The 13,361-nt window shown below is 44.4% G+C and overlaps 1 protein-coding gene across 13 annotated transcripts in view; it reads right to left on the reverse strand.

Annotated features, from left to right (window-relative positions):
- Positions 1–13,361, reverse strand: part of FBRSL1 (fibrosin like 1) — a 536,058-nt gene that overhangs the window by 258,562 nt on the left and 264,135 nt on the right. For 11 of the 13 annotated variants that reach the window (XM_083149999.1, XM_083149993.1, XM_083150012.1 and 8 more), the window contains one exon: positions 6,357–6,458. The exons of the other annotated variants lie outside the window; for them this stretch is intronic. In XM_083149999.1, coding sequence (XP_083006125.1) covers positions 6,357–6,458 — 102 coding nt within the window. The remainder of the gene's footprint in view (positions 1–6,356; positions 6,459–13,361) is intronic. 13 annotated transcript variants of the gene reach the window in all.

A 13,361-nucleotide genomic window follows, 5' to 3' on the forward strand; every position in this document is an offset into this window, starting at 1 on the left:
TCAAGCTAACCCAATGGTCCAGGATTTACAGCTGTCTATAGGTCTCCACAGATTTTAAATCAAATTGTCTGAGGTGATAATAAGGTCACCTGTGGCCAAGCATGGATACATATTTAGGGTGGTTAGGGGGATGCGGGACCATTTGTCTACAACAAGAAGTTAGACAGCCATTAGGTCGACACTGTCATTGGGTCAACACTGCCATTGGGTTGACAGTCAAAAGGTCAACATGGTTTTTTTCACAGTTTTTTTACCCAAATGTCGACACAGTCGAGTTTGAAGTGAACGGCAGCCGCTCGCTATGCTTCGGGCACGGTGCCTCGCTGCGCTCGGCACACTATTATAATCTAACTCCACGCCGTAGTGGATGGTAGGGCATGAAATACCGCCTGTCGGCACATGTCGGCTCAAAAAACAGTAAAAAAAACCATGTCAACCTTTTGACTGTCAACCTAGACACTGTCGACCTAGACACTGTCGACCTAATGGCAGTGTCAACCTAATGGCAGTGTCAACCTAATGGCAGTGTCAACCTAATGGCAGTGTCAACCTAATGGCAGTGTCAACCTAATGGCAGTGTCAACCTAATGGCAGTGTCAACCTAATGGCAGTGTCAACCTAATGGCAGTGTCAACCTAATGGCAGTGTCAACCTAATGGCAGTGTCAACCTAATGGCAGTGTCAACCTAATGGCAGTGTCAACCTAATGGCAGTGTCAACCTAATGAGTTGTCGAACTAATGGCTGTCGAACTAATGGCTGTCTATCTTCTTGTTGTAGACAAATAGTCCGGATACCGGTTAGGGTGTCTTGAGGGCCACATTTGAGATGGCTTATACAAAATGCTACTGTTTTACTGCCACTTACACACCCACCACTTTATATTCCCAAACATATCAATCAGATGCCCAGGTGAATCTGGCTGGCACAAAGCTTTTCTCTTGACAGCATATTTTATATTAATAGATCTCAACATTAACCAAGTGTTTGGTGGCCTCATCCGCTGGCTGCTTTAAGAAAGTCACTCACAAGTAATTATTTTGTCTGAAACCTTCACAAAATGTACACCTTCTCCAATATAATGATTTATATATTATTCATTATTATTATTAGGGTACTTGTTTCCTATCTGGGCGCCCGCTAAGTTAATTGCGCACCATGCTATTCTCCGTAGAGAAATCGGATCGCATCGCATCGTACACATACACGATATTGAACGATGCGATCCGATTCGATTTCCCATAGGAAACAATGTTAAATGGATCAATTTACCCAAATCAGCATAGGGAAGAATGGTAAATGGGCCAGAAACCCCCAAAAAAACTACAGAGCAGTGGAATGTCCCCCCAAAAGTAGTTGACGCCACCCCGCCATCAACGTGAACCCGAAGCGTGGCGAGCGCAGCGAGCCCGCGAGGGGCGGCGGTACGCGTCCTCCGACCTTTTCATGCCCTACTATCCACTAGGGCGTGGAGTGAGAATAGAATAGTGTGGCGAGCACATCGAGCCACCGAGCCCGAAGCGTGGCGAGCGCAGCGAGCCCCGCGAGGGGACGCGGATACATTCACAGGTAAACGCGTCCCTTCGCGGGCTTCCCAGGTGTCCGCGTCCGCTCGCCACGCTTCGGGCATTTCAATGTTCAGGGGTGTTTTTGGCCCATTTACTATTGTTCCTATGATAATTTGGCTAAATTGAGCCATTTCACATTGTTTCCTATGGGAAATCGAATCGGATCGCATCGCATCGCATCGTTCAATATCGTGTATGTGTACGATGCGATGCGATTTCATTACGGTGCCGTACGTAGAAAACCTGGGCGCCCAGATAGGAAACAAGTACCATTATTAGTTTCTTATATAGCACATACATATTCCGCAGCGCTTTACAGAGTATAGTTCAACATTCACATCGGTCCCTGCCCCAGTGGAGCTTAAAATCTATATTCCCTACCACATGTAGACATACAGACATTCTAGGGTTAATTTTTGTTGGAAGCCAATTGACCTACCAGTATATTTTTGGATTGTGAGAGGAAACCCACGCAAGTACAGGGAGAATATACCCCACACAGTTAGGGCCATGGTGGGTATTGAACCCATGACCGCAGCGCTGTGAGGCAGTAATGCTAACCATTATACCATCCGTGCTGCCCCATATAAACTTGCTTATTGTTCTGGTACGATCAAATAAGATGGTATTCAAATATGTCCTGTAAATAGAGACTACAGTATGGCGGGTATCCAATTACTTGGGGTAATTTATAATGGGTAATGTTATTAATGGTAATGTAAGCCACAGCTCATCCGGGGTTTTGTTTTAAATGTCTCATTCAGGTGAAACAAAATCCTCAATAAGTACCAGTTTTTTGGAGGACGCAAACATGAGAACTCACAGGTTTCTCTGATCTGTGTGTTTACCTGCAAATTTTTGGTTAATCATTGTGAAAAATCTTTTTTTTCATACCAGATTAATTTTTGACACTAACCAATTTGATGCCCTAGAAAAGATTTTGGTTGGTGCCTCATAGCGCCACCCTAAGTTCCACCCCTGAGCAAGCACAGGTCTACCAGCAAAAGACACATAACCACAGATTATTACTGCACCATATCTCCCCTCTATGCAGCTCTATATCACTACACTACATTCCTTTTTATATACCAGGAATGTACATCACTACATTTCCCCCTATATGCAGCACAGAGGGGCAGATTTATTAAGCTTGGAGAAGAGATAAACTGGAGATAAAGCGGAGAAAAGGTAAAAGGAGATAAAGCACCAGCCAATCAGCTGTGTTTGAAAAAGACAGTTGGGAGTTGATTGGCTGGTGCTTTATCTCCTTTTACATTTTCTCCGCTTTATCTCCAGTTTATCTCTTCTCCAAGCTTAATAAATCTGCCCCTAACTCACTACAGATCCTGCATCCTATATGCTGTAATACATAACTGCAATGCATTAATAACATCAACACATCTGTGAGCCACATGATCGTCCCATGATGAAGAAGTCTAATACCGGTCAACCAGAGTTTCAGAGAAGAACAAAGGTGACCCTGCAACATGGTAGACTGGATGGAGGAGGTAAGGTCCCTGGAGATTTGGGTATAACAGATCTTGGTTCTCCAGCCAGGACAATGCAAGGAAGACAGAAAGTGGGGACTGGTTAAGGGGAAGAAGGGGGCGGGGCTTGGGTCTCCAACCCGGACAGTGCATGGTAGAGTGAAAGATTCAACTGGTAAAGGGCATGAAGAGGCATGGGGTTGGTCTTCCGGCCTAAAGCAGAGATAGATAGAAGGGAAGAAGGGTTCAGGGACTGAACCTCTGGCCTGGGACAAAGTATGATAGAGGGTAAGTGGAGATTGGCGGAGGTGAAGAAGGGGGTGTGGCCTAGTCATCCTGCCAGGACATAGCGGGGTATAGGTGAAGGCAGCGTGTATGGGCAAAGGAAAATAGTGTGCAGGGCTTGTTCCACTGGCTTGGCGAGAGCAGACCCTGCTCAGGGCTGAAGGGTGCTGACATGGTCATATGGACGGGAGATAGTGTAGTAAAAAGAGAGAGTGTGTTTAACGGGGTTAGCTGGGTCCTATGGATGGGAAGAGAGCATGTTAAAGAGGAAAAAAGGGTCGGTTTTGTCAAGCAATAGGTGTCAACTATAGAAGATCGGCCTAGTTCTCTACATGATGGCAGCACATTCTTTTTGGTTATGACCCCAGAGCCGGGGGGGGTCACACTATATTGGGTACTAGATTCATCAGCAGCTTGGGGCACTGTCACTGTGCATTGCCCATGCCTAAGGCCAGCTCTGACTGGTGCTATCAGAAATGTGCAAGCCATGTGTAGGTGGTACACTACTGTATGTTAAGTTTTGCAGTGTTGCTAAACAGTACCAGCAACCATTACATAATGCACACATGACAATAGTTGTTTGAGTAAAGAAATGCCTACCATAAATATTGTAAATCGCAGTTCTGTGACCATATAAAAACACACGACTGAGTGCTTATAAGCAGGTTAAATTATTGTGTGTACTAAATTTACATTACACAAATTTTTGTAAAGCACACTGAGAATTTTTACTAAAAACATTGAAGCATGACGACATCAAAATCCCCAATTGTAGACCATGGCATTGGAGTTAACTTTTTATACAGTTATTTACACAAGTTTTTACACTTATTAACATCCCCTTTTTTGCTATATACAATGCACTTTGTGTTATCACTGCAGCGTTCATTGGGGTTGAGTAATAAAACATTGCTGAGGCTACAGTAGAGCAATACACAAAGCAAGGTGTAGATTACTGTATTGTAAATCCGGGCATACATTATGCAATTATTGGCACGAACTGCAGATTACCGACAGATTGGGAAGATAACTGCATAGTTTATGGTTGCAACTGATCAGCAAAGGTTGGCTGGATGGGAAAAGGAGTATCTTCCAAAATACCCAACTGATTATTGGTTGGTAGAGGAGGAATGGGGAGAGGTCTCCTTTCTTCGCAGGAGGAATGCACTTTTGTATCCATATACTGGCAGATATCTCAGTATATGGCAACAATATCTGATGGGTTTCATGCTGTTAAGATAAAATATCTGGGTGCATCTCTCCTTCATTTGGAGAACATCTAAAGTAAGCGCTTATTAAAACTGCCCAGTGGGCTAGGCCAGGGCTCTACAAAACCTGGGGGCCAGGTCGCCATGGCGATTCTGCTTCCTGGCGACCAGATTTGCCAGGAAGCAGAACCCCTGGGCAGAGTGGTAGCTTGGCAGCAGTGGGCCCCGCTGTAGGTTATACTCTTAGATATACGGTAAGAGCCAGCGCGGCAGCAGCCGGCAGAGCAGTGCACAACTGTCCCGGCTGCCAGGAGATGGACAGGGAGAGGCAGGGAGATGGCAGCAGCCTCTGCGTAAGCAGCGGTTCCCCGTGGCTGGAAATCCTATCAGCACTTACAGCAGCCTCGGGTGCCCGTTATCAGACACGCATGATGGCACCGCGTGGGTTATTATGTTCAGTACGGCAGCCCAGCAGAGAGGTGCACAACTCTACTGGCTGCCGCTGCATCAGAGCAGGTCGGCGGCGCTCCTATTACATAAGTCAAGGTGGCTCACGAGCTAATCGGGAGCTACCACTGCAGCTCCGTGCTTGAGTTTTGAAATAGGCATGCTGCTGACCTGCTCTGATACAGCAGCAGCCGGGAGAGTTGTGCACGGGCTTCCACTACGCTGGCTGTTGTATTTGTTGTATTGAACATTATAACCCACCACGAGGCCATCTGCTTATGTGTCTCTGTTTTAACAGGGGCACCTGAGGCTGCTGTAAGTGCTGATAGGATAACCAGCCATGGGGACCCACTGCTTACGCAGAGACACCAGAGGCTCTCTGTAATGGTGCCCCCCTTTTCCCTGTCATTTTTTTCTCAGTCTGCCCCTGCCTGGCATCAAGCCAGAAATCCATATCAATGAGCATGTAGGTAAGCACCACTGTGGCATAATATGCCATGGGCATTAGGGCGTGTGGTATTATATGTAATGGGCATTACGGTGTTTGATTTACCGTGTAATGGGCATTACGGTGTGTGTGGTCTATGTAATGGGCATTATTGTGTGTGGTATAGTATGCAAAAGGTTTTTCGGTGTGGCATAATGTGTAATGGGCATTGTGGCATGTGGGTACGTGTAATGGGTATGTGACATGTGTAATAGGCATTATGGTGTTCCTTTTTGGCGCACACTGTCACTATTTTTTTTCTGGCTCCTACATTTTTTTTCAAATTTGTCAAGCCCTGGGCTAGGCAACGGTATAAAAGGAAAGATATGAGATAATAATAATAGGTCATTATGATCCACTGATCTACATTATGATCTAGTGTGAACAACGGCCAACAGCCTGATCTTGGAATGCTCCATATTATATAATTACAAAAATGGTCTGAGTTATGATCGGTCAGCAGGTTAGGTGAGTAAGAAGAAACATCAGGGTAGGTAGCTCTGTAAGGACCTAGATCCAGTACCTCAACTTGATTATGGATTCCCTAGCGTGCTTGATCAGTCTGTCCCACCGCTGTAAAATGTATAAACCAATCCCCTTATTAGAGTTTACCATACTGCCATACAATTTTTACCCTCACAGCTACCGCAATGCACCTCTCAGGCAAAAGGTGCAACTGGGAAAAGTATGGCTATTAGAATATTAAATCTATTGAGCAGGTCTTTCCCCTCTTCTTTACTTTCATGCCTGCATTTATTTGGTCTACCCTGTTTTGATTTTTTTTTTTGTCTGAAGTCTCCAAAAGTGCCTGGTGAGAGGCGACCCCTACAGTTATTGATGGAAGCATGTTGGAATGTTGCACAGCAAAGACTTACATCACTGAGGCGATCATGGGAGCTGCTGCGCTGGGAACTCATGGCTTCCTTGATGCTGTTATCTTCATCATTTCTGCCATTTCTGTTCCTGGACAGTTTGACCTAGAAAATTAAGAAATATGGCATTGGAGATCATCCCATCTAAGAATCATTTCTGATCCATAAAATTCTAGAGACATGCTAACCCTATTGTAGGAGACTGGGATCACAGGAACCCTGATCTGGAGCGGAATCACAGGCACCCTGATCTGGAGCGGAATCACAGGCACCCTGATCTGGAGCGGAATCACAGGCACCCTGATCTGGAGCGGAATCACAGGCACCCTGATCTGGAGCGGAATCACAGGCACCCTGATCTGGAGCGGAATCACAGGCACAGACTGAGGTTACCGCCTGGCTGGCACAGACTGAGGTTAACGCCTGGCTGGCACAGACTGAGGTTACCGCCTGGCTGGCACAGACTGAGGTTACCGCCTGGCTGGCACAGACTGAGGTTACCGCCTGGCTGGCACAGACTGAGGTTACCGCCTGGCTGGCACAGACTGAGGTTACCGCCTGGCTGGCACAGACTGAGGTTACCGCCTGGCTGGCACAGACTGAGGTTACCGCCTGGCTGGCACAGACTGAGGTTACCGCCTGGCTGGCACAGACTGAGGTTACCGCCTGGCTGGCACAGACTGAGGTTACCGCCTGGCTGGCACAGACTGAGGTTACCGCCTGGCTGGCACAGACTGAGGTTACCGCCTGGCTGGCACAGACTGAGGTTACCGCCTGGCTGGCACAGACTGAGGTTACCGCCTGGCTGGCACAGACTGAGGTTACCGCCTGGCTGGCACAGACTGAGGTTACCGCCTGGCTGGCAAAGACTGAGGTTACCGCCTGGCTGGCACAGACTGAGGTTACCGCCTGGCTGGCACAGACTGAGGTTACCGCCTGGCTGGCACAGACTGAGGTTACCGCCTGGCTGGCACAGACTGAGGTTACCGCCTGGCTGGCACAGACTGAGGTTTATGTCTAAATACCATGTTTTCAATAATTTACACAAGCAAGGGGATGCATATTTGTCCCTCCAAATAATTTATCTTCGGTACATTTGACATTTTAGGCTATTGGATTTTGTTTCTCTTTTTCACCAACTAACTGGGGATTTCTAATGGATCCCATTCAAATGACCGCAATTATATTTTGTAATATTATTAGGGACATAGCTATAAATAAGATAAAAAACAAACAAAAAACTTTGTATCTGTAACAACATCCTCTTAAATCAGGGCCAACATCAAGTGGGGACGGCAGGTAATTGGGTTATGGTATGAATGATAGACAATGTCTGCGCTCGATACACTGTTGTATTCCCACTCTATGCCCAGTTAGATAGCAAAGTATGAATAACCTCCTTTTTAAAAAACAAAAACTGCCTAGAAATAACTGCTTAAAGCCTGCCAGGTGCGTTTACTGCCACATGAACATCTAGGGTGAAATGTAATAGGATGAGAGAATCAGAAAGTGAGAGATTTGTTAAGAAATCTAGTTTATTTTAAGCGGCTATCATTTACACTGCCAAATCAAACTGGTTTTGCAGTGTAAAGGATGGCTGCATTAAAAAAACTGGAGATTTCTTACCAAATCTCTCACTTTTTGATTCTCTCACCCTAGTGTATTTACCCCATAATGTCACTGACAGAGAGAAAAGCTGGTGCACATCCAGAAGAATAAAAATCAAAGAGGATGACATGCATGATGGCTGGAGTGACACACAAGTGGGAGCTGGCTGCAGAAGTACATGGATTGGGGGGGGCAAGGTTTCTGGCTGGAATGAAACATGAAAGGGGGAACTGGCTGGAGTAGCACATGGGGGGATGACTGGAAGGCACATGATGGGCTAGCTAGCTGGAATGACACAAGGGGAAGCTGGATGGATGGGCACATTAGGAGGACTGGCGCAGAGGCACAGGAGCTGGAGTGAAACAAGAGGTGGATTTAATGACATTGGGGGGGGGGGGGGGGCTGTAGTGACACATGAGGGGAGCTGGTGTGTTATATTAAGATACGGCTTTGTCATTGTACTTTATGCAGACCTGCTTTTTAGATGTATTTTTACTGGATACATGTACATGGGTAAGAGTACAATTTCGGATGGCAGCCCTCCTCTTAATACCTATCTAGCCCACATTCAGAATTAAACCATCTGCCAAGCTGTAAGATCCTTGATTGTTGCCTTTGCAATTGTTACCTGGACATTTAAATTAATGGCCTTATCAAGTTGAGTAATAAAATCCCATCGTTGCCAACAGTACCTAAATTCATTGGACATTCCAATATTTTAAAGGATCTAACCCTGGTAATGTATCCTTAATATTATCAATAAATTTCCATCCATTACCAGTGCCGTCATTAACCTTCCTGAGTTTATATGACTTTTTAGCTGTATAGTGGCCTATTTGTTGCAGGGAATTAAGATTTGCTGGCTGTGACAGATCATGTTCATTTACAACTGCTGGCTGTGACTGAGAAAGACACCTGCCTAACGTCATCATCAATTACCCTAATATCACTACTTGGTATACATAGTAGTCATATGCACAGACAGCCCAGCTACAAAGTAGCATTACACATGGCTAAAAATACCAACAAATCCATGGGGTAAATTCAAACGTTCCTTGCCAGCAGTCACTAGAGGGTGCCCAAGGGAGCTATTCAAATGTAGTTTTGTTCGGATAAATATGGCTGCCGGCATTTCAGCCCACACCCCCTCTGGGTGGCAAAAGTCACCTGTTTCAATTTTGCTGTTGCATGACCATTAGTTTTGTTGAGGTTTGTCGTTATGTGCGCATAAATCCGACCTTAATGTGCATGATAAAAAAAGGATTCAAATGTTTAACATGTTCAAGCATAACATTTGAGACAAAATGCGCAATTAGTTGACCAACCAACAGTATAGATTGTCACAAAAACATTTGTCATGTTCAAATAAGTGAGAAAGTACCGGATGGCAAAAGTGTTAATTTTTCATACAAACACATTACAATTGTAGATGAAAAAATACATAACAAATCAGAGCAAGGGTGTTAATTGGGTGAGAGCTTTTGCCTCACTGCACATCTACAATACCTCATAGTGCTTGGAGCCTTGGAATGCCACAGGAACACAGTGTCTGATAAGCATCACTTTTCAGATCACAGACAGAAGGCCCCAGCTCATTATTAATAAATACACTTCCATTTATCAAACGCTGCCTTTGAGCACAACGGGGAGCCTGGGGCAAAAGGAGACAAATTCTTTTCTTAAGTCGTACTGAAAGGTGGCAAGCGAAGGGACCCTCACCCCCATTAACCCAGCAGAGTTCGCTGGCCCCCACTGGGGGGGAGAGGTAGATGCTTTTGCAGCGATAAACTCACATTGATCTTGTGCCATCTCAATATATTTGTTCATTATCTTGCGCACACACAGAAGCATTTGGAAATGTACTCGGGGCACAGGCCAAATTGAATCATCTGCCTTCATTTTTCGCACGAACCACAGCTACAGCTGCTGCAAACAGGCAGAACGTTTATTTATTTATCTAGCCGGCTGGTTTTGCTCTCTGCTAAAGGTGCAAGTGTCACTATTGGTATTTTCATTTTAACCTTTTCCTGCTGTGCCATATAAGGTATTATAGCTACCATGTTTCTTTACAGAAAACATTTTGTAAGCCATTGGATTTAAACAATATAAGGAATGGAAATTTTAAAAATAGAAAATAAACAAAAAAAATAAAGAAAGTATATGTTTTTTTATAGCATATTGGACCGTAGCATATGTCATATACACACACACACACACACACACACACACACACATATATATACACATATACCTTGACAATGCAACAAAGTTCAGGTGAGAGAGGGAGTGGATAATCCTCCACACTTCCGGTTGAGGGGCGGAAACCAGGGACCTGGAAAGTGTGGAGACAATAGACTCACCTGGTATAAAAGGTATGTTGTGTAAATGTTTTTCTTGATACTGTACTGCCTGATGACGGGCCTAATAAAGGGACCCGAAACATTGCAAATGCAAACATGAGCTTTTGAAGATTATTTTTGTGAGTGAGTGCTGGGTGCTCGTCTTCTACATACATCCATACATACATATATACACACACACACACACACACACACTTCCCGTCTACGGATGTGTGTATCTCTTGGTGAAGGGTTTTCACTTAGCTGTTATGACGTCATTCCTGCAGTGTCTTGTGTAGATGGATGTAGGGAAATCAGGGGTGTCTGATGACTTAATTAAGGTATACTTTATGTCCTATTCTGTAATTATTAAACGTTTGAAACTTTGACCTATAAGACGAGAATGATTGCATATATTCTTTAAGACGTGCTGAGTGCCGCTGCACTGAAAGGTCTGTTGTAGCTCCATCACTGACATAACCTACACCAACGGCTAGGGCTGCAACTAGGAATTTTGGGGCCCAGGACTGATTTCCAGTATGGGCCCCTCTGGGCCCCACCCCAACTCTCATCTCCCCCTCCCTTCACTTACCGCCCAACTCCTGCTCCCTCATCCCCTCCTGCTGCAGCAGGTCCCGAAGCACAGGCTTCTTCAATGCAGGATGCCTGCGGCTAATTAAAATGCAGCACCAGCTGGTGAGCCAATCAGAGCTCATGTACCAGCAGCTGCTCTGATTAACTAAAGGTGCACAAGCTCTGATTGGCTCATAAGCCAGTCCAGCATTTTAATTGGCTGCCGGCATCCTGCATTGAAGAAGCCTGTGCTTCATTCAGTGCACTGAGCGCAGCGCAGGTAGCACAGAGGAGGCAGTTGCGGTGGGCAAATTGAGCTGCCCGGGCCCTTCCAGAGGCCGGGGCCTGTAACCGCTGTACCCACAGCACCCCCTCTCGGCGGCCCTGCCAATGGCTCCCACTGCAGAAAGTGATAAGGACAGACCTTAAGGGAAGGGTTATTTAATACAATGGGAAAGGGACAGGACAGAGCTATATTGACAACTTAGATTTACATATAGAACTACAATACATACTCTGCAATATATCAACTATCAAAAATATAGAGCCTGACTTAGAGTAGACCAGCTGGTGGCGTATATCTTGTGTGTAATCACTCGAAGCATGCACAAAAAAAAGTGCAATATGTGTATTTACGTAGATTTGCATATTGCTGACCCCAAGTCCCCTGAAGAGAGATACTGCTGTGTTCTAACAAAGGATGAGGCCATGCTCAATCTACTGCAAACAGATTCACAATTATGAAAAAGGCACATGTATGCAAGTGAAAAATGTATTACTGGCCGGTGATCCGGAGCAGGTACATGATGGGAAAGAAAATAGGGGGGTGACTGCGCTAACAAACAAAGTATACCATGGTGCTCATAGCAATGGCAATATAATTTTGTAGCCAAATAGATAGTACTGGGTACCTCTGGGTGGTTGTGGATCCCAGGAAGGATTGAGTCCAGCAAACCAATGTTTCTTCAGAGGCTAAATGGTTGTTTAGCAGCAGGTAGGAAGCTTTAAAAATGGCTCTGATCAGTCAGCCTCAGATGATTCACGAACACATTTCGCTCCTATAGGGAGCTTTTTCAACCACCCAGAGGTACCCAGTACTATCCTATTGGGCTACAAAAATCGCATGAGACTTTGCACCCTCCACCGAGACAGCCCATGGGGTTTACTTGGAGCCACCAACACCATCAGACAACAGTGAGGAGTTATCACAAACGGAAAAGGACTACAACTTATTCAGCTGGCTCATAAATACGGTCCTGTATGGACTCTCAAAAGAGTCAAGTCACCACTTGATGCCCCACCTTAACCCCCCCCCCCCCCATTTTTATACCCCAAATTTTTTTTAAACCATTAATGGTATATTTTTATTATACAGTGTATGCGTTACATTTTGTTTATTAAATATATTGCCATTGCTATGAGCACCATGTTATACTTTGTTTATTAGCACAGTCACCCCCCTATTACTTTGCTTGTTTATATATTGGGGAGTGACACCCACTATTTATTGTGCTGCTGCTTGACCACACAGCTCAATCTTCTGCGCCTCCACTAAGATAACCTTGTTATCTTTTCCCTTTTTTTAGATGATGGGAAAAGACAGATACTAAAGCACCGCTAGTGATTCGCAGTTTTAAGAAATTTCCATGGACTGTGCAGAGTTAATGATCGTTCAAACATACTATGCTTTTTTTTGTTGTTTTATGGGTGCACACAAGACACAGTTGTTTCTACTGTATTATTGAAGTTTCTGTAGTTTCACAGTGCCAAAGCATTTTTCATTTATCTATTATTCACATATATAGGCATTTATCACTTATAAGGGCCTATGAAAAGAAGCAATTGGGGTCCAAGTATCAGCTATAGTAAGCACTATTATTAGCTGCTGTGTAGCTTTTGGTGCGCAAGTGGGCACAATTTCCTTCTCTGAAACAATCCACCTCTACATGAACTGCAGGCCAAGGACACAACCTCTCTATTAGAATGATTGGAAGCAACATAGCGAATACTTTCCTTCCATTATTTCCTCACTAAATTACCTTTAATGACCATCGGCTCTGTTATGAGCCAATTTACCACCTAATAAATACAAATGGACATTTTAATTACAAATATATTAGACCGAAATAAAAAAAGAAGTACTGTTACATAGAGATAAAATTGCTTCAAATTCCAGATATTAGATATTTCCAGATCATTTGAAGACAGAGCAGCAAATTAAATATAATTATGAAAATAAATAAACATATATAAAACATTATTTAATTGTTTTACAATATAAAACAATTAAGTCAGAAACAGATCTACCAAAACAATGTATATTATATAGTTCACAGGTGTACAGCATGCAATGTCAATGTTGTACACTGTGGATTGATTTGTTGCCTCTTATGAGCATGGGCCTTAATAGCCATGCGGTAATGATCACCGTGAGTAACAGGCGGGGGATGTTTGTGGCATATAACCTGGGCATGGCAAACACACGCAT

This window comes from Crinia signifera, chromosome 1 (assembly GCF_055691185.1).
Source record: "Crinia signifera chromosome 1, ASM5569118v1, whole genome shotgun sequence".
In the NCBI taxonomy this organism is placed as follows: Eukaryota; Metazoa; Chordata; class Amphibia; order Anura; family Myobatrachidae; genus Crinia; species Crinia signifera.